Source organism: Phaethon aethereus (assembly GCF_964289735.1).
Source record: "Phaethon aethereus genome assembly, chromosome: 10".
Taxonomy (NCBI): Eukaryota; Metazoa; Chordata; class Aves; order Phaethontiformes; family Phaethontidae; genus Phaethon; species Phaethon aethereus.
Genome location: NC_138586.1, coordinates 192,782 through 213,309, shown reverse-complemented (window position 1 = coordinate 213,309; position 20,528 = coordinate 192,782). Strand labels below are relative to the sequence as shown.

At 60.4% G+C, this 20,528-nt stretch overlaps 2 protein-coding genes across 2 annotated transcripts; both read left to right on the top strand.

Moving 5' to 3' along the window:
* Nucleotides 1-1,888: 1,888 nt before the first annotated feature.
* On the top strand, nucleotides 1,889-10,612 carry LOC309408243 (protein eva-1 homolog C-like; the record flags this gene model as incomplete). The annotated part of the gene is made up of 8 exons (XM_082004033.1): nucleotides 1,889-1,994; nucleotides 5,037-5,236; nucleotides 8,044-8,167; nucleotides 8,368-8,520; nucleotides 8,688-8,831; nucleotides 8,992-9,063; nucleotides 9,436-9,525; nucleotides 10,227-10,612. The coding sequence occupies exons 1-8, from the start codon at nucleotides 1,913-1,915 to the stop codon at nucleotides 10,610-10,612; spliced, it is 1,251 nt and encodes a 416-aa protein (XP_081860159.1). The 5' UTR covers nucleotides 1,889-1,912.
* Nucleotides 10,613-16,081: 5,469 nt separating this feature from the next.
* Nucleotides 16,082-19,944, top strand: CCNB3 (cyclin B3; the record flags this gene model as incomplete). The annotated part of the gene is made up of 11 exons (XM_082004305.1): nucleotides 16,082-16,174; nucleotides 16,257-16,340; nucleotides 16,536-16,654; nucleotides 17,182-17,263; nucleotides 17,617-17,715; nucleotides 17,896-17,988; nucleotides 18,220-18,357; nucleotides 18,819-18,974; nucleotides 19,255-19,404; nucleotides 19,588-19,718; nucleotides 19,872-19,944. The coding sequence occupies 11 exons, from the start codon at nucleotides 16,082-16,084 to the stop codon at nucleotides 19,942-19,944; spliced, it is 1,218 nt and encodes a 405-aa protein (XP_081860431.1).
* Between the last annotated feature and the right edge of the window lie 584 nt (nucleotides 19,945-20,528).

Genomic DNA, 20,528 nt, shown 5'->3' with positions numbered 1-20,528 from the left:
TGCTGCTGCATCACGATGAGCAGCTGCCAGGAGGGTACAGCTCCTCTCCCTGCCCACCGCCCCCGGGGCTCCCCCCCAGGTGGGCTCCTCTGAGCACCCCTCGCTGCAGGGAGCGGGGCTGAGCCGGGTGAGGGTTGGAGGAAGCCGAGCGGGGCAGCCTGGCTGCTTGCCACTGGCTCTCTGCAGCGGGACGAGCACCGCCAGGGCGCAGACCTTGGGCAGGAAGGATTGCAAAACAGCCAAGGAGGGAAAGCAAAGAAGCTGGAGCGTGTCGGGGTGCAGCCAGGGAACCCCAGAGCGCTGCTGGCAGCAGCCCAGCCAGGGCGGTGCATGGTGGGGTGATGAGAAGGAATGTCTCCAGGGCTGACCCCCGGCAGGGGCCTGTTCCTGGAATTTGGGCCGTTTCGCAGGAAGGATGACCGACTTGCTTTCCTCCCCAGGATGGGAGGGAAATGTTCGCCGTCAGATCATCCTGGCTGCCATCCCAGCGGAGACGGCTTCCCAACACCCACAGGCTTAACTCGTCTCTTGGGCGAGTCCCATCTTGCACCACGGGACCCCATAACTGTTACCGAGCTTTGCACAAAATGGGGATCCTGATTGCTTGACTCAGCTCCTCCCCCACCCAGCTCAGACTTTCCTAAAAATAATCAAACCCTGATAAGAAAGGATCCACCCCGAGCAATTAGGCTGGGAAATGATTTTGCAGGCTCCCGGAGGAGTATCCCCCAAGGGAGAGATTTCTCCGGGGTCCTGCTGCACAGCCCAGCGTGGTGCTTACGCTGGCAGCTGCACGGGAGGGGATGGGGGGGTATTTTTTTTCCTGCCCCATCAAAGCTTTTGGAGAACTTGAAACTCCACCCAACGGGACAGGAAACTCTACATGACGTTCTTGTAAGCGAGAGGGATGAATTAACGGCATTGTGAATGCCACGCGGGGCCATGGCAGCACCGTCAGCATGAGCTCAGTGCCCATCTCGCTGCCCCCACCCAGCTCCCACTGCGGACCCCTGGGTGATGTGTGCTGGTCCCTGCAGCCGCCCTGGCCCCCGCCGCGCTGCCCTGCCCGGGCGATGCTGAGCCTGCAGGGAGCCACGCCGGCTCCTGGCACGGCCGGCTGCTGCCTTCGCTGCTGACCTCAGCCTGGGGACGGGGCGAGCAGCTCCTGCCTGCTGTGGTTCCCTGCCTGCTGCCAGCCGAAGCAGCAGGCAGGGATTTAACTCCCGCGGGGCGGGGGGCATGGGGGTGGCGCGGTGCCCTCCTTGGGAGCTGTTAGAGCGCCTGGTGGCTGGCCCTGTGGAGGCTGTGGGGGCAGAAGGCTGGCAGCAAAGGGACCCCTGCCCACGGTGCTTGATGCAGGGCGGGCGTTTGCCTTTTCTGCAGGAACAGCCACCTTGGGAGGCAGCGCAGGCAGCCCTTCCCTTCCTCCTCAAGCAGTCAATGGCCGGACATTTGCTGAGGTGGAGATTACGGCACGCACGTATCCGGATTTCTGCCTCACCGTGTCCATGAGAAAGCAGGGGGCATGCTGGAAACTGAGCCAAGCCCCATCCCCGTGCTCAGGGGGAACGGAGGCGGAAGGGAAGGGGCTGCTGGTTTCTCCACCAGTGACGGTGATGCCAAGGCACAGCACCCGCTCACCCGCCATGGAGTGCCTTTGAAAACATGTCCCTCCCTCCCCGTGGGAGGTGTCCCTGTGCTGAGAGTGTCCCAGCTGTCCAGAGCAGCCCCTTGCCCTGGGCAGCAGACAAAGAGCGGGTACGCAGGCGCCCACCCGGCCCCGGCGCCTTGGCAGGGCAGAGAAGCGAGCCATTGTCCCCGCGCACTGCCAGCCCCGGCGCCAGCCGCCGCCGAGGACCGGACCGACAGAGGCTGCCTGGTGGGACGCAGCAGAGCCGGCAGCAGTTGCACCATGGCTGGGCTGGTGGGGCCAGCAGCAGCTCTGGTCCTCCTCTGCCTGGCTGTGGGGCTGGAGGCCAGCCCGGAGCTCTCCGGTGAGTCGGGGCACGGGCAGGGCGATGACGGATGCTGGGGACTGCGCTGGTGTGAGGGGAGGGCAAAGCGACAGCCGGGTTGGTGGGGTGGGGGCAAGCAAGGCACAAATCAGTTCAGGCCAGAGGGAGTTTGCCAAAAAAACTGGGGTTTTTTATCCCCGCAGCAGGGCTGGGATCTGAAACACCCCGTGCCCGTCCCACAGCCCCGATGAGAGCAAGGGAGCGGCTCCCCGCACTGCTGCTGCGCTCCCTTGGACAGTTTGGAGGCAGAAATGCAAAAAAACAACTCTTAAGACAGTCTCTGAGCCTTCCTGAGACACCCCTGGCCATGATGCTTGTGCCCTCAGTGCTGGGCAGTGTGTGGAGCTGAAGGCTCCTGGAGCACACAGGGCTCCCCTGCAAGCGAGGGAGGAGATGGGCTGGAGCCCGACCCGGTCCCTGGCCGAAGCCGGTGGCAGTGGTCCCCAGCCAGAGCCACCCGTGAGTAGTGGGACTGCGGGGTGCACTGCCACAAGGCACAGCAAGGGCCAGATCCTCTCACCGGGTGCAGCGTTGGTGAGCCTTATAGATGTAGCCAAGGCAGAAATTTGGGATCCCTTGTTCCCCAGCGCTTGGGACAGTCAGGATGGGTGCAGGCAGGCTGGGTGCCTGGGGGCTGCCATTCCTCTGAGGGATCTTCTAGAAACAGCCACACATACCTCCCACTCTGCTCTGCCGGGCCCTGGGCGGTGCAAGAGCCCGGCACGGCGCTGCCAGGCGCGGCAGGGCGGGCTGCGGCAGAGAGGATGTGATTTCATCTGGGCAGAGCTAACTGCACAGCCGCACCGGCAGGCACTGAGTCAGCGGCACCAGCAGGTGACCGGAATCACTAGCAAAATCTGCCTGCAGCCTCCTTGCCATGGTTTCACCCGAAATAACCACCATCTTTGCAATTGCGCACTGCCCCAGAATGGTGTGATGGAGAAACCACTGTCCCTGTGGCACTGTTTGAGCCTCGGTTTTAGAAGACAAAAACTGCCGGCGCTGCTAGCCAGCACAGCAGCAGAGGAGGGTGCCTGCTGCAAGGCAGGCTGGATTTGGGGAAATCCATTTCTCCCCCTATTCCTGCCCCGTGTCCCCCACCATCCTCAGGATTTGGCTCAGCCCTCTGTGCCCAGGGCTGGCCTGGCAGCGGGGGGTTTGGGCAGCCCCACTGCCAGCCGTCTTGGGGATGGGCAGGTGGGTTTGGGGTCGGTGCCAGGCAGAAGCGGAGCCCTGGCCAGCTCTGGAGCCTGCACAAGAGCCCGGCTGCTGCCGCAGGCGTGGAGCTGCTGCAGGGGATACAGAGGAAGCGGGTGGGGGCCGGCGGCCTGGGCAGGGTCCATGCCCCTCACGGCCCCCAGTGCCCAGAGGTAAGGGCAGTACAGGGCTTGTCCTGCCCCGCTGTTTGTGGGCACTGCACCCCAAGGGGCTGATCCAGCTCTGTGTCCTCCAAGGAGCATCTTTGCATCTCGCTGCAGCTTTGACCTGGCTGAAGCAGCTTGTCTGTTCCCACCCACACTCCTCTGCCTCTCCTTTCCTCTCTCCTCCGGCACGCAGAGGAGCGAGCAAGGGCTCGCTTGCGCGAGGCTGTGGCCCTCCCACTCGCTCATCCCATGCTTGCAAGGAGAAGGGAGCCGAGAAATGCCGGCAGCTTCCCATGTCCAAGGGAAAGATTAACTCCGAGCGGGGGCAGCTCCCAGCCATGTCCGCTGACACCTCCCCGGGAGGGATGCTGGCCGTGGGTGCCAAAGGGTTAGCGGGAAGATGAAAGGGGCCCTTTGTGCAGCTGAGCCTGGCATCGGTTTGCAGAGGGACAGAGGGAGAAGCACGGGGCTGGGAGCCGGCACCCGCACCTTCTTGTATTGGTTTGGAGGAGCTTGACACGCAGGGTGCAGGGTGCGTGTGGGGCGCTGGACCGCAGCGCTGGGCTGAGGCTGGAGTGTGAGTCCCTCCAAGGACCCCACAGCTGGGCATTGGGGTCTGTGACCCACCCAGCAGCCCAGCGTCCTGCCTGGCCCCACCTCCCAGCCTCAAAAGATGCTTCCCCTTTGCTTCTGTTTTATTCAAAGGCTTGATACAAACTGCTCTGTCCAGGGCCCTACACATAATTTTTTGTCAGCTTTTCCTGCTTCCTCAGCCTCCGCTGGCAACCGGTGCCTGCTCTGAGCACGCCTGGCAGCTTGCAGAGCTTTTTTTAAAACAGCTTCCTCACTCACCCAGCACAGCTGATACCAGCCAGAGCTGATAGCTGCGAGGTAAACCCTCTTAAAGGGCGGGCAGGACAGCCACGCCTTTCTGTCTCCTGTAGGGGAAACAACACGGTAAGTGCTTTGGGACACGAACTAGGCGGGGTTAAAAGAGATAAATGCCCTGTGCGGGGAATTCGGGGAGAGAAGGGCTAGTGCCCATCAGAAAGGTTGTGGGCTGGGAACGGCTTGCACCGAGGCGCTGGGCTTCTCCAGCAGAGAGACCCGGGGTCAGCTGGGCTGAGGTGATGACTGGCTGGCACCCATCCATGCTGACCCAGGCAGCCGCTGGAGCCTGCAGCAGCCGCTGGACCCTCCTCTCCTCCAGCTGATGGCTTGGCATCCTGTGACAGAAAGCATCCTCCTCTCCCCGGCTCTGGTGATCATCTCTGGGTGGCTGTCTCCAGCTCATTCTTGCTCTCCTCCCCATGTCTCCATAACAACCCTGATTTTCTCTAAACCCTAGACTACTCCTCGTGGGATTCTCCCATACATGTCTTTTCTGGCCTGTCGTCCTGCCTCCAGCTTTCACTTCCCTTTGCTAACCAGCTCGGCTACTTCATGCTGCTTTCCAGCCTCTTGGCTGCAATGCTGGGTGTAAGATTTGCTGCAAGCCTGCCTTCTCTGCCGCAGCCCCACTCTGGTCCTATTTGCCCTATAAGTGCCCCAGCCCAGGACATCCTCACTGCCACCGGCTGTTGGGAGCCCAAGCACCACCACTGCCGTGGTCTTGGTGTCTCCTCCAGCCAACGCCGTCCGTTGTTTCCCCTTCCAGGGTACCTGCGGAAGGTGCTGAGGAACCACACCATCCACACCTGCGACGGGGAGCAGCTCCTCATCATCTGCCCTCGCAAGACCACCATCAGCATCCTCGGCGCCTTCTACGGGCGTCGTGTACCCAGCCCCAACCTCTGCCCCAGCCCTGGCAATGCCTCCCAGGAGAGCACCGAGTGCATGTCCGCCACTGCCCACCTGGTAAGGGTGGGGGGTCCCGTGGGACGGGGCTGCACACCCCTCCTTCCCCAGGCCAATGGGCTGCCTGCTTGGGCTGGGTGGCCTGAGGGAGGCTGCTGCCATTGGCGTCAGGATTCACCCCTGGGGTCCTTTTCCCGGAGTGTTTTTGGGAGATAAGGGCAGACGAGTCCTTCTGCGGTTGGTCCCAGGATAGGACTGCCAAGCCAGAGGAGCCTGGCAGGAGTCACTACTGCATCCTGAGCTGGCTTTTGGAGTAATCCCACAGGATGCAGCAGGCACAGAGAAAGGCCTGGCAGAGCTGGGGCTGGGTCCAGGGAGAGGGATGCTGCAGCAGCTGGGGTGCCAGGCTCGGGAATTGGGGCAGGGGCCCACGAGGGATGCTGCACTCAGCCCTGAGGGTGCATCCCCTGGAGTTAGCACAGAGCTCGGCTTTTCCCCAGCCAGAAAAGCATCCGTTCATGCTGGCAGCTCCCAAGCAGCGGATTAATGAAACAGGCCCAAAGGAGGGTCTGCTGATTGCAGTAGCCAGCACAGGGAGAGGGGAGGAAGGCAGGGGCTGGGATAAGGTGAGGGACCTCTCCCAGACTGATGTCTCACTGGAGGAAGTGCTCACCAGGCTGCTCCTAAAGCCCTGCAGCCTGCTCTGTGCTGCGGCTGTGCTCAATTCCTCTTTGTGTTTGGGGGAATACCCTGTGCCCAGTGAGGACATCAGCTCTTCAGCAGCCCCACATATGATACCCTGAGCAGCCTGAGGAATGGGGCAGCGAGGAGCTGGGAGGGATGTCGTCCCTTGGCGTCCTGCAGCTTTACCCTGGCTTCTGGCTCTCCATGCTGGCACAGCTGGCCTCAGCATCCTTGCCCTTGGGGTACCTTGGACCAGACTGGCTGTTGCAGCTGGCAGCAGCCCAGTCCAGGCATCACAGCAGTCACCTGGAAGGGAGCAAGCAGGTCAATAACACTCATTCTGCAAAGCCTCGAACACATGTCCTTTGCCAGCCAAAGTCCTCCAGTTCTCAGCAACTTCAACCTTGACTGAACGCTGAAGCCCCATGTCCCAGGGACTGCGCTCACCTATGACCCCCCTCCTGCCGCAGGAGCACCTGAGGCTGGAGTTTACCTTGTAGTCACGGGAGTCTGGTCACTGTCTTTTCTGGAGCCCTGCTCGGACGGGCAATGCTCCTCAGCTCCAGCTGCAAGTCCCTGGTTCAGCTACTCAGCTCTGCCCGTGGCTGGGGAGACGCTGCGCCCACTGGCTGCAGGAGGGGTGAGCAGGCGAGATGGGCAGCGTGCTGCGCCAGACACAGCACACCTGAACCATACCTGCTTCTCCCTCCTGGTCACAAGGCTCTGACAAACCCAGGACAGCTGGGACGCGTGGTGGGGGCTGGCAGGAGGGTCCCTTGATGGGGACAGGGTGTCATGTGCTACTTTTCTATTCCTGTTCCAGCTCCTTGCTAGGGCTGGGGCAAAACTGCAGCAAACCCAGCTGCGTGCAGCTGCCTGTGGGGAAGGGGAACATGGAGCTGGAGAAGAGGAACAAGGGCTGAGGGGCCAGTTCCCTGCTCTGGGAGCTCATGAGGTTTTGCTGCCCAGTTCTGCTCCAGCTGCAGCTCCCCTCCCGGCATCCCGCATGTCCCAGGACCTCTGTAAGAGCCAAGCTGGACCGTACTGGCATGCCACCAAGCCGGCCCCGCAAACCACCCTGCACACACAGGTCAGGATCCCCAGACCTTGTGTGTCAAGCACAGGATGGAGGATACAGCCCAGCACAGACATTTGGAGACCGAAGGGCAGGTCTGTGAGCAGGATCTGTGCAGCTCAGTTTTACAGCAATATGGAGCCACTCCACCTGGAGGACCATGATCGCATGGGGCTGGGTTCCCCACTGCCTGGAGGCTGCCTTTGGAGGAAGAAGGACATCTGGAATGCAGAGAGCAAGGCCACTGCTGAGGCTCAGCTCTATTTAGGCAAAACCTAGGGAGGGAGATTAATTGAATTTCCTCCTCAAATTTCACTTCTGGCAATCAGTGAAGACCAAGTCCTGTGTTGGGCTGGTGGGGACAGGGCAGAGGAGGGGAAGGAGAGATGAAAAGGGGCTCCATCATCTCAGGTGGTGGGATCCCAGGGCCCGAGTCGCATGGCAAATTCCCAGCGGGGCAGCAGCAAGGGTGGGAACAAGCTGTGGCCCCACTCCCACCTCTGCTCAGGCTGTGGGTTTGCTGCTGCTGGGCCTTGCAGCATGAGCACCGGGAGCCTCAGCCCCACGGCCAGCCGAGGCGCGGGCTGCCCGGGAGATCCCTGCCGGAGCCACGGGCCCGGCTCGGGCACGCCGCGGGTTTGGCAGCGCCGCCCTGGGGCCGCCGTGGGCGCGCAGGGACCGCGGCAGAGGCAGCCGGTGCGCAGCGGCGCCGGCAGCCCGGCGGTGCGAGCCCTCGTCCCCATCTTGCGGCCGCGCCTCTGCATTGCACGGAGACCTGCTGGCGTGGGCGTGGGTGCACGGGTGGTGCGCGGCGCCGTGCACGCCCGCGCGGGTGTTGCGCACACGTGGCGTGGTGCGGTGCTGGCGTGCGTGAGTCTCGTGCGAGCACCCACCCGTGCTCTCTGTGGGTGCAGGGGAGGAACTGATTCAGGAACCGACAGATGAAGCGGGGTGACTGCAGCGGGGTGGGGGCGTGAGCAGCCATAGGACACCTCTGTGGTGTGAGAGGCCGTTTCCCTGAGCCTGGTGATGGCACTGAGGGAGAGGAGGCGAGAACAGCCTCGGGACTCCTCGCCCACCTTCACGCCTGTCCCGCTTTGCTCTCCAGAAGCTGCTAGCTGAGTGCCAGGACCAGCAGTGGTGCCAGTTCTCGGTGCACAGCCAAGTCTTTGGGCCGGATCCATGCCCTGGGACACACAAGTACCTCATCGCTTCCTACAAGTGCCGGCCAGGTGAGGTGGAGCGGGGTCTGAGCAATGCTGTGTGGGCCTTGGCTGCTCAGAAAGGGGCAGAGAGGGGAGCTGAGCTGCTCCTGTATCTCGCAGTCCTCCTCCAGCCCTTAGCAGCTCTCAGACCCTTGGCTGGACTAAGGGAAGAGGGGGCTGCAGGTGATTCGGGATGCATTGGGACGCTCTACGGTGTCACTCCCCAGGGAACCATCGAGTCAAGACTGTGTGTGAGAACGACAAGCTGAGGCTACAGTGCCGACCAAAATCCATCCTGGCCATTTATTCTGCAAGTTACGGACGATTCCTGCGGGGCAAACCGGAGTGCGATGCCCTGAACACTGGGAGACCCCACATAGGTACACCAGAACAGCTCAAGCCAGAAATGGAGCCAGGAACCATGCAGAGAGCATGGCATAAATATGCCATCAGGCTCTACCTGTGCCCCTTGGCCCCAGCTGACTGGTGCCCAGCGGGCAGAGTCAGGCAGGTCTGCCCCACAGGTCCATGCCCCATGTCTTTGCAGAGTGCTTGGCTCCTGACGCCCTGCGGAGGGTCTCCAAGAAGTGCCACCGCAAGGGGAACTGCACCGTGGCTGCTGACCAGGCCACCTTCGGGGACCCGTGTCTCCCCGGCACAAAGAAACAGCTGCGAGTCTCCTACACCTGCGGTGAGAGCCATCCGTGGGGCTGGGGGCTTGGGGCCCAGTGGCTGAGCCCCTGCTGTGCCCGCCCTGTGCCATGCAGGCAGGGGTGCAGGGCTCCCTGGGGACACAGGGAGCGGCTGGGGACGAGCAGGGTGGTGGTGCTCAGTGTATGCTCTTCTTGCAGTGCCCAAGCAGCTGCTGGAGGAGGTGGGCCCTGACACCTCGGACCCCTTCCTGCTCTCGGACTACATGCATGGTAACGTACGGGGGAGGCTACGCCAAAAGCGGTGTGGTATCATGTCCGTGCCTGGGTAAACCACCCCTTCCATGGCCTCTCTGCGTCCGTGGTATCCACCGCCGGCACAAGCCCTGCAGCTCCATTCCAGCATTGCTGTCCTGTGGCTGAAGCCACCCATCGGTCGGTGCCATGTCTGAGGGGCTGGAGAGATGTGGTCTGCTGGGAGCAGGGGAGAGGAGGACCCACAGGGGAGCATCCTCACAGGCAGAGGAGCACTTGTGCAAGAAAGGAGTGTGGCGTGGGGAAGAAGGCAGGCAGGGGCAGGCAGCCGGGCAGCAGGGTGCTGGAGAGCACCTCATGTCTCAGCCCACATCCCCTTATTCACTGCAGGTGGCTGGTACAAAGGGCCCAGGTTCTCCAGGCTCCGGGAAGACCGGATGATTTTTACTAGCTCTCTGGCAGCTTTTGCCCACCTTTGGGGTACGTGCTCTCCCCGGCTCTCATGCAGCCCCCGGAGGAGCGGGATGGGCTTGGGAGGGTGGCTCAGGTCCCATGATGACCCCCGCTCAGCCTGGGGCTCGGCTCAGAGGCAGCCAGACCCCTCCATCAGGGTTGGCAAGCACATGAAGGAGGAGGGCACCACGTGCCCATGCTGGGTTTGGGTGGGCCCCACATAGGGTGGGAGCTCAGAGGTTGAACGAGACCCAAGGTCCCGCAGCATCAGCGGTCACGGTGCTGCTGCAGTCCTGCCTGCAGACCTTCCTTCTCCAACGGGCTGAATTACCTGCCAGGTCTCCTTCCTTCCTGTCCTGTCTGCAAGGGCACTGATGGAGAGCACCTCTCTGCGGGCAAAAATTTCCCTTGCCAGGGGAAATAACTCATTTAAATCCCTGGCGAGATGATTCTGCCCCCTGAGCTGCCTACCCCATATACCAATAAGGGTTTCCTATGGGGAAAGGGGCATTTCAGAACACTGGTGGGTGCTGATGAGGCACTGGGTGATGCTCCCACAATCACTGGGGCAGAGTCTGTCCCACCCCTGCAGCTGGGGTGCTGAGGGCATCCCTGCTCCCCTCCTTTTCCTCCCATGTGCCCGGCAGAGGGGGTTTTCCAGGCACTGGTACCCCGCAGGGTGTGGAGGCAGTTTGTACCCTGGTGTCTCTCTGCTCTTCACCCCCCAGGTGTCCCAGAGAAAGTTGGCCTCTACTTTCTTTGTGGGGTCTCAGGAGGCCTCATGCTCCTGCTGTGCATCATCAGCCCCAAAACAACCTTCCTCCAGGAGGTGGGGGAGGCTCTCAAAGACCCGGAGCTGGGGAGCAGCTCCGAGTTGAGCAGGACCAAGCTGCGGGATGAGCGGGATGAAGACCTTCCCGACGACAGCTCCTCGGACTCCTCTTTCCGCCACCTCACCCGCACCTACCGGGCCACCGACAGCATCTTCAGCCCTGAGCTAACGGCAGCCATGGAGGGAGCGGTGGAGCGCCAGGGCCACAGCGGGGAGGAGATCTGGATGCCCAAGGAGTTGAGCCCATATGCCATCCACAAGATCAAGTCGGCCACAAAATAAGAACTGGAAGAAAGTGGCCAGAGAGCAGCAAGGGGCAGAGGCTAAGTGGGATCCGACATTGGAGAGACACAAGAGTTTGGGCTCCTGGGGCCAGTGGGCATCCCGAGTGGCAGCAGGGCTACAGCAGCCCCAGTGTGGCCATCAACCCACTGCCCCACCAGCCTGGAAACCTCTAACCCAGGGGTAAGATGCGGTCCCTGGGTGTGATGAGGGGCTGCGGGATGGCTTGTGGAGCCGCTGGCTCCTTTGCAGCAAACACACTGCTAACCCTACGCTAACCTCCTCGTTCTCAGCTCGCATCGACTGGCTCTAGCGCTTAACCCTGGTCAGCCACACCGAGCCCACCAAGCCTTCCCAGGCTGTTTGCTCCTGCTTGTTCTTGGGTGCTGGCTTCCCCCAGCACTCAGGCAGCGCGCCAGCGGCAGAGACACAGATATGGCCAGGACACGGGGAGGACGCAGGCGGAGCGGGTGGGAGAGCGCCGCGAGCGTCACCCAGCACAGCCCCACCACGCCACTTGCCTTGCGTCCCTGGTATCCCCGGGGGAGCTGCACCCCAGCGCTGGGGCAGCTGGCAGCTTGGCACGGCGGTGGCTCTCGCCTCCCTGCGGGCGTTCAGGAGCTCTGTCACCCTGCGTTGCTCTGTGCTTTCCTTCACGCTTCCCCCACTGGTGGGAGAGCTCTGGGGTTAACTTGCTGGGGCTTTTTCCAGTAAATAAATGCAACAGCTCATAGACACAATGTCCCTCCCTGACCTCCACCATTAATAATGAAAAGGGAGGAAAAAGGAAGTGGCAAAGCTCAGCCCTCCCTGTGCGGATCAGCTCCTTGCCTCCCGCCGGTGTTTCTGGCACTGGGCCATGGGGAGCAACAAGTTGGGCCTGCTTTAGCATGGGAAAGGATAAGGTTTTAGCCTGAGGAAGGGAAAGGGGGGAAAAGCAGTCCATGTGGATCACACAAACAACACTTCCCTGCCCTTGCTCCTTTTCTTGAGCCTGAGGCTTGCTGTCTGGTAAGCAATCCTGGAGCGAACATCCCCAGATGCCATGCAGAGGGGCTTCTCGGCAGCCCTACGGTCCCAGGGAGCCAGGCTGGGTCTGGGGGCTGCTCCAGCTCCAAAGGATAGCGCAGGCTCTGTAGTGCTGTGGGAAGGGGCCGTCTGGAAGCAGCAACCCAGCTCTTCTCACAACAGGGACACTCCAGGCACTGATGCTCTTGAGCTAGCACGTAGCAGGGTCTATTTTTCCATCTGCCACCACACAAGAAGTGCCTGGGCTGGGTGCAGCAAGAGAGGGCTGCGGGGCATGTCAGTGCACCCCTTAACCCAGATGCTGGCATTGGTGGTCTGCTGGGGGCCAGAGAGGCACCAGCCAAAGCTCTGCAGCCAGAGCCGCACTGTGCTCAGCGGTGGATGCTCTGCCGGTGGCAGAGCCGAGTGCCATGGCATTGCAGCTGCCTTGCACTCCTGCTCCAATGAGTGCATCCTGCGTGATTTGGGGGTTTGCTGAGGGATGCCAGAGCTCAAGGAGAGTTTGGGGGGGCTCTCACCTCAAACCAGCCTGCAGCATCCTTAGATGAAATGCAGGACACCAGACCAGACTGGCCTCCATGCCTGGACAGCTGGCACAGTTCCTGCTGCAGACCCATGGCATTCACCGTGCAGGGTCCAATGCTCGTTCCGCTGATCTTTCCTCCAGTACTCCCCGACAGCCAGGTAGGATTTTGGCATGTGTGATGCGAGCCGCAGCCCCTGCAGTGGGGCTGGGCTTCCTGAGAGCCTTCCAAGGAGCGCCTGCACGGCAGCACTGGGGGACTGGAAAAGCCGGCTTCCCCTTGCCAAGCCTAGGCAGGACAGGCAGACGCAGACCCGTCAAAAAGCAGGCAGCTTGCCCAAGCCCCCGCAGAGCCGCAGGCAGACTTGGATGGGGCTTTTTGGCTGGGGATCTTATCCCACAGGCTGATGCACCGTGTTTCCATTGGTGGTGGGATGCGTTCCAGCACTGCCTGGCGAGCATGCATCCAACTCTTATTTTTGTCTGGAGTGTGCACTGCCTCAACATGCACAAGGATAGGCAGACACCTGGATCCCACAAGGATCCCAGACCGACAGTGAGCAAACCTCAGGGAGCTCCCAGGCCAGGGTCAGCAGCAGCGGCACCAGGGGAGCTGGAGCTGGAGAGGACAAGTGGTTGAGGAGGAAACAAGATTGGCTGGACCCACAGCAGCCCTGACTGGTTTTGGGGACTGAAGGTACCCAAGGTCTGTGGGATCCAGGTTTAAACCCCCACCAGCCCTGTGAGTACCCCTCAGCCATTCAGCACCCCAAAGCCATTCTGCTGCTCCTGGCTGTCAGTGGTCCCAGGTCTTTCTGCTAGCGATGTGGCAGAGCTGCCTGCACGCAGCCAGAGCTGCCCTGCCTGTCAGCAAGGAGAAAGGACTGATACTGCACGCGTGGCTGCTGGGCAGGTGGTTTAAGTCCCCTCAGAAGCTGGCACTGGGACGTTTCCCTAGCAAGGGCTTCATCAGCTCCACTAGCAACAGCCGCGCGTGGCTGTGAGATTTCCTTGGGTTAGGTTTAGGAATCTGGAAGGTTTTGCTGGCAATCTGCTGGCTGGGGGAAGCTCTCCTCTGCTGCAGTGCTCTGCCGAGCTTACCTCAACTTGGGGGGGTATTCCTTTGAGCCTGAAGCTTGGTGCAGTGCTAAAAGCTCCTCCAAAAGCTGGAGAGGGGGAGAACCCTCTGCACGATGGGTGGCACATGTGCCACCTGCCGTCCCCGTCCGCAAGGGAATTGGGATCAGGTCAGAGCATCCCCAAAGCCTCTGGGGCTATGGGAGCAGCTCACATGGTGCATGAGCGGGTCAGGGGCTGCCCAGCAAGAACCACCTGGCACAACCAGGGTAGCTCCTGCCCTCAGAGCCACCTTTTGCTCCCACCAGCCCAGCTCAGCGTGCCCCAGTTGAGCTCAGGTGTTGGGCATGGAGCGAGTGCCTCCCACCACAGGATCGCAAGCAGTGGTTACCTCTGCCCCCCGCCGCCGCTGCCACCCCTGCTCCCGTACTTGTCATGGCCAGCTGTGACATGGATGTTACTCAATGCCTCCATCCTTCCAGAAAATTAGATGCTGGGGGGCAGGTGACTGGCTGGGGGCTCCACACTCGGAGGTCAACCCCCCACCTCTTTCTGATCTCGGCAGGGGATGAGAAGCAGAAGGATCCTCTGAGAGCAGCTGAGCCCAGCAGGCAGGAGCGGAAGGCAGAGGAGGAGGCAAGAGGGACATACCCTTTCCCCCAGCCATGCTGCAATGTTTTTTGGGGGCAAGGGGCTTTCTCCCTGGCCAGCATATTAAACAGCACCTGCTCATGCCCCGTTTGGGGCTGTGTCTGCAGCAGCGGGTCGTATCCCTCAGAGCTCAACCAGCATGGGTGAACTGGTGGCTGCTGGTGCCACCCCTGCCTGGCTAGTTGTGATGGATGCACTTGACCCCTTAACCAAACACGTGGTAGTTTGGTACAGGCTCCAAAGGGTGTAAAGGCCTAAGTCCTAACCGAGCCAAGAACTTCTCTAGTTCCAATCTGTTCTCTGAAAACCCACAAAGGAGCAGAGTGACACAGTGAGCGTTGATGCATATGAGCTTGGAACACCGATCATGCGATTAACACATGAAAAGCGGGTGGCTTTTCCAAGACTCATTTATCAAGGAACAAAGAAAGTTGTGGGAACAAGGAGTCTCATGCATACCTTTCCCGTCCCATGCAATTTGACTGCAAGCCAGCCACTTTATTCCATAAATACGACAGCTTGCGTGAGCCTTCTTTGAGCTTTCCCTGCTAAGCAGCTGGCTGCGTGGCGGTGATCTCCCCTCGAGCTGGGACACCCTCAAGGTTGCTCCTCAAGGGAGGGAGACCTTTCACCAAAGGCAGGTCTTTGGTAAGCAGTATCGTGCATAACTTGTATTACAGTAACTCTGATTTGTGCTTTGGTAACTTTGATTTTGTCTTGGTAACTTTGACTCTGCCTTAGTAGTTTGAATCATTGTTCAAATGATTGTGCAGTGCAGTAACAGAGCGAACCTTGTCATCAAACTTCGTTAAATCGCACTTTTACATCATGTTAAAACCACTTAGCATTGCTGATACCTTTGACAGTGTCCTTTAAGCGATCTAAATCGCCCATTCGTGGTTCACAGGAGCTGCATGGCCAGCCTGGGCTACACCCTGCCCCGCAAACCAGAGACCCCCAACCCGCTGAGAAAGGGCAGCCCCGGTGTCCGGGGGGTGACCCGCAGCCCTGGCTGCAGGCAGAGGAAGCGGGCAGCGAGCTGGTGTCGAGGCCCCTGCCAGGGCGCTAGGCCGGGAGGCCTCCGCATCCCCCCCCGCGAAGGGCGGGAGAGCCGGGGCTGCTCTCCCGGAGCTCCAGGTCCCACCAGGGCATGGTAGGGGGTGGTGGAGGCGCGGCCACTCCTCCACCGGCACTAAACCCAACCTGCTGGCGGCCATGACACCCTCCCCGCCAGCTCCCGCGAGACGGATTTAAACGGCAACCCGTCCAACCAATCACCGCCCGCCTCGGCCGGCCGGCGCGCCCCACCCCCGCCGCAAGTCCGCCCTTCTATTGGCTGCCGGGGCTGAATTTTAAACCCTGCCGCCCTGCCCCTTAGCAACCGCATCGCTACCCGCTTGCCGGTTGGCCGCCGTCTGGCACCGCCCCGCGCTCTGATTGGGCGGTGCTCGGCCAGTGCTGGCCGGCCGCTGCCGAACTGCTACTTTCAAAAGAGCCGGGGCCGGCTGCGGGGCGGCGGCGCAGGTGAGTGGGGGGTTTGGGGACCTCTGACTTCTCCAAGGGACACATGAGGGGGTGCAGGGGAGTGGGGCCTGCGCTTGGGGGGGGCTGCTGCTGAGTGGGGGCCTCTGAAGGTTTAGACTTTCCCTTTCTCGAGGGTGTCGATTGCCCCCCCCCTCTCCCCCCCCGGCTCGGTGTTCCTCCTGTAGGCCCGGTGCCCCGGGGAAGGGCAGGGGTGGAGACCCTTGTCCTGAGGGCTACCGCTCTTCTGGTGTGCGGAGGTACCCCTGAGCCCACTTCCCCACTCGCTGTTGGGAGGGGGGAAGGGAGCAGGAGGCCTTAACACCCTTCTCCTGGATACATAGAGCTGGGAGCTGCTCCTCCCCCCTGCTCCCACCAGGGTGCTTTTGGTGGGGGTCGTGGGGTTCCATGTGTCCCCCTGCCCTGGGTGGAGCCATTTCCCGTACCCCTAGCCAGACCTGCACTCTCCCTGATGTTGCCTTAGGGCACCATCTGCTTGCCATGCTCAGGAAGGGGGCTAGGGTCTGTCCCCGGTGCACTGCCCCCCTAGGAGGGACAAGTGCCCCACGATTCTGCTCCTAGCCCTTGAGGGTGTCCTTGAAGGTAGGCAGCTGCCCACATCAAGCCCTGCTCTTTTCCTAGCTTGCTCATAGAGGCTGAGGGAGAAGATGCCGTTGCCACGCAATGCCAAGATGCTGAGCACCAAACAACCCCGAGCAGGCAAGGTGGGCCCTGCTGCAGAGAATGCCAACCCTGAGAAGGTGAGTCCTGAGCTGGGCAAGGGGTGTGGGGGGCTCCTGTGGGGAAGCTGACCCTCCCATCTTCTAACAGCCTCTATTGCAGGAGGAGAGCTGTCAGGCTAAGAGGTCTCCATCCTCACCCCAGGGTGGGCCCAAGAAGAGGTCAGCATTCGGGGACATCACCAATGTGAGTGCTTCTGTGGGAGCGGGGGCTTTGACACCCCCCTGTGAGCCACCCACAGGAGTGGGGCTGGGTATCCCCTCTAGCATGCAGAGTGGGGGGTGTCCCATGCCCCATCAGCAGGAGGAGAGGCCTCTCTGCAGGGCATACCTTGCTTCCCTCTGTGCGCCCCTCTGTATACCCCCATTCTCACCCAAACAGGCTCACAAGAACCAGGTGGTGGCAGGGAAAAAGGAGGCTGTGAAAGTGGCACCACACAAGGCACAGAGGGCCCATGCTGCCCTGGGGGTGGCCAAGAACAATGAGATCAACCTGAAAAAGTGAGTAGCTGGGGGAGATGGGGACAGAGACTTGGGGTAGGGGGGATGCTGCAGGGACAGCACCTGCAAACCTGTCCCATGAGGGAGAACAAGCAGTGGTGAGGCTTCCTTTGGGCAATGGAGACCATGAGCCAGGTGGGGAGAGCATAGTAGATAAATGGGCTCAAGTTGTGCCAGGGGAGGTTTAGATTGGATATTAGGAAAAATTTCTTCACCAAAAGGGTTATCAAGCATTGGAACAGGCTGCCCAAGGAAGTAGTTGAGTCACCATCCCTGCAGGTATTTAGAGGATGTGTGTATATGGCACTTAGGGACGTGGTTTTAGTGGTGGACTTGGCAGTGTTAAGTTTACAGTTGGACTTGATCTTAAAGGTCTTTTCCAACCTAAATGATTCTAAGAGTCTCTATGGGGATATTTTAGGGGTGGTTTAGCCCCTTTCTGAAGCAGCTAGGGGCTCTGAAGAACACCTTTCAGCCAGGAGATGTGGCCCGCTCCGAGCAATGATTTATATTCTTGTCCTGTACAGGTCAATGAAGAAAACTCCCCTGACAGAGGCTCCTGCAGAGCCCAAGGAAGATCCTGTGCCAGAGGAGACAGTGCCTGCACAGGTACCTGAAGCTTTCTGAGGAGAGGGCAGAGACCCTGGTCTGCAGCCTGGTCCCCAGTCTCATCTTGACGGTGCTGGTCTATGGCTGCTGCTGGTGATACTGGGGCACCAGGCAGTGCTTTGGACCTCGGAGATACTTGGGCCAGTGTGATGGGAAGCTGGGGAAGGGGGTACACCACCCCACCTTCTTCCTTCAGAAGATCTCCCATGGGAAAGAGTGGGGTGGGCACTGCAAGGTGGTGAAGGCAGATGGGGAAGGGGGTGCAGAGATGCAGCAGCCTTTCCCTGAAGAGGTGACCAGCACCCGCAGAGCTTGGGCCTTCCCCCTTACCTCTGCTTTCTTCACCCCACCAGGTACGAGCAGTGGAGGACATAGACAAGGAGCAGATGGGTGACCCCTATGCCAATGCAGAGTATGCCAAGGAGATCTTTGACTACATGCGGGGAAGAGAGGTGGGTGATGCCTAGCCAGGGAGTGGCAGCCCTGTCTGGGGAAGTGGTGACAGTGTGGGCAGGGCCACCTGTTGCTCAGAGGCTCAGAGTACCTGGCAGGGGCCTCCATGGGGCAGGAGGGGGGTGCTTGTTTGAGGGTGGTGGTGTCCAGTGAGTCCCTGACAGCTGGTGCCTTGGCAGGAGAAATTCGTGCTCCCTGACTACATGGAGAAGCAGCCAGACATCAGTGGGGACATGCGTGCCATCCTAGTGGACTGGATGGTGGAGGTGCAGGTATGTGGGCATGGCCTTCTGCAGAGCAGCCTCCACCCTGCCTTTGGTGTGTGGGACCTCAGTATGTCCCCAGTGCAGAGCTGATCTTCCCCCTCGACAGGCTGGGGATGATCCTGCATCCCGCCCTCTGAGCCTGGTCCCACGGGCACCTCTGGCCCCTGTGAAGGAACCTGGGGGAGGCAGGCAGGCCTAGCTTCTGCCTGACACCCCCTCCTGCCCATGTCCTTGCAGGAGAACTTTGAACTGAACCATGAGACATTGTACTTGGCTGTGAAGCTGGTGGACCACTACCTGGTAGAAGTGGTGAGCATGAGGGATAAGCTGCAGCTCATCGGCTCCACTGCCATCCTCATCGCTTCCAAATTTGAGGTGACTCCTCGTGCACTGTCTTGGGCTGCTGGGGCAGAGGGGGCTGTGCCTCTGGTCCCCATGGGTTATTGGAGAAGACCAGGTCTCTGTGGTGCCAAGCCACTGCCCTGAGAGCTGCTGGGGTGGCATGTCTGTCTTCGTGTTTCCCCTTCCTAGCCCAAGGGCTGTGAATGCAGTCCCAATGGGCTGGATCCTGTCTCCTGGGTCTCACTGGAGACCTGGCTCCTCTCTGTTCTGCAGAGACCACCAGAAAAACTGACTTCACCTCATGCAAGCAAGGCTTGGACTTAGAGCCAAGAGCTGGGGCATATAGATGACATACAAGCCCCACTAGATGTTATAACAGTCCTTTCAGGGTCTGGCAGGGCATGAGCCCTTACAGGGCCTACCAGTTGGTAGGATTTCCCGAGCGTTGCCAGGACAAGCCCACATTAGGGTGCTGAGCAGTTGTGTCCCAGCAGGAACGGTGCCCACCATGTGTGGATGACTTCCTCTACATCTGCGATGATGCCTACAAGCGGGAAGAGCTCATTGCTATGGAGATGAGCATCCTCAGCACCCTGAAGTTTGACATCAACATCCCCATCCCCTACCGGTTCCTGCGACGTTTTGCCAAGGTGGGTGGAGGAGGAGGGCAGGCTGGTGTCAAGGTGCCTCCAGGCACCCCTTGTGTTGGCTCCCTGGGGTGACAATGTGCATCCCTGGGGCCCTGGGCTCCCAGCTGGCAGCAAGGAGGGTTTGGCCAGGCCCCCCCAACGGGGTTGAGGATGCTGGCCTGTGGCAGGCTGCGGGTGTGGGATCTGTGCCCCAGAGGCAGCACTCTAGATTCCCAAAAGGCTTGGGGGGGGAGCAGCATTGTTCAAAAGGCTGAGGCTTTCCCCACCTGCCTGACTGTAGTGTGCCCGTGCCACCATGGAGACGTTGACGCTGGCCCGCTTCCTCTGCGAGATGACCCTGCAGGAGTACGACTATGCCCGGGAGAGCCCCTCCAAACTGGCTGCTAGCTGCCTGCTGCTGGCACTCACCATGAAGAACCTTGGTGGCTGGGTGAGTGCCTGCCCAACCTGCTGTCCGCCCTCCCCGAGGCACCCTGGGAGGTGCGGGAGTGGATAGACCTGGGGCAGGGGGCAATGCTCTGGGGCTATGCTCAGATTTGGGGGGTTGAAGAGGGAAGATGGTGGCTGTACCATCACTGAGAGGACCCAGCTCAGCCCTGCTGTTCCTTTGCAGACCCCCACGCTGGAGTACTACAGCGGGTACTGCTCCCAGGACCTGCATCCCCTGGTGAAAAGGCTGAATTTCCTGCTCACATACCAGCCCCATGACAAGCTGAAGGCTGTGCGCACCAAGTATTCACACAGGTGAGCGTGATGGGGCTCTTCCTTGTGCCTGCTCTCTTCAAGGAAGGTGGCACCACCAGCACACACCTTTTGGTGCTGCAGTAGAGCTGGGGGGCCCTGCTGGATGGGCGTCAGGCCTGTGGCTGAGCTCTAAGCCAATGCGGTTCCTTCCAGGGTCTTCTTTGAGGTTGCCAAAGTCACCCCCATGGACATGCTCAAGCTGGAGGAGATACTGAAGAGCTGCTAGCCCTAGCTCTGTAAATAGCCTGTAAATAGCTGGGTGCTCTCTGGCAGGGGAGCACCGTGTACATAAATAATAGCAATTTTAACTGAAGGGGAGGGAGGGGAGGGAGGAAGAAAAAAAAAAGTCATGTGGAACTGTCAATAAAATGTTGTGTTTGTCTTACATGCTGGTGGTGGCTGCTGGGACAGAGGTAAGGGATGGTGGTAGAGATCATTCTGAATCCTGGAGCTGTGGTTCTCCTTGCGGTGTTGGGTCAGAGGGTGAGAGCAGGAACGGGGGGGGAACTTGCATGATGGGGAGCAGGAAGCTGAGGGGTGAAGGCTGGAAGGGTCCAGATCCCCATTACCCTCCCTGTACCCCTTGCCTTCCTCTGATTAATGACACTACACAAGCAGCAGCAATGAGTATCTCTTCTCCAAATATTTACACAGCTTACATACCCACATGGGGAAGGGGGATCTTTGCTTTGGCCCCAGCTTGGGTGCACATATGGCAGCCCAAGCTCCTGTAGTGACCCTGCTGTTGGCTGGACTTGGGGTCATGCCGCACTGCCTACAGGGCTAGGCCTCTGCTTTAGTGTTTCCAGC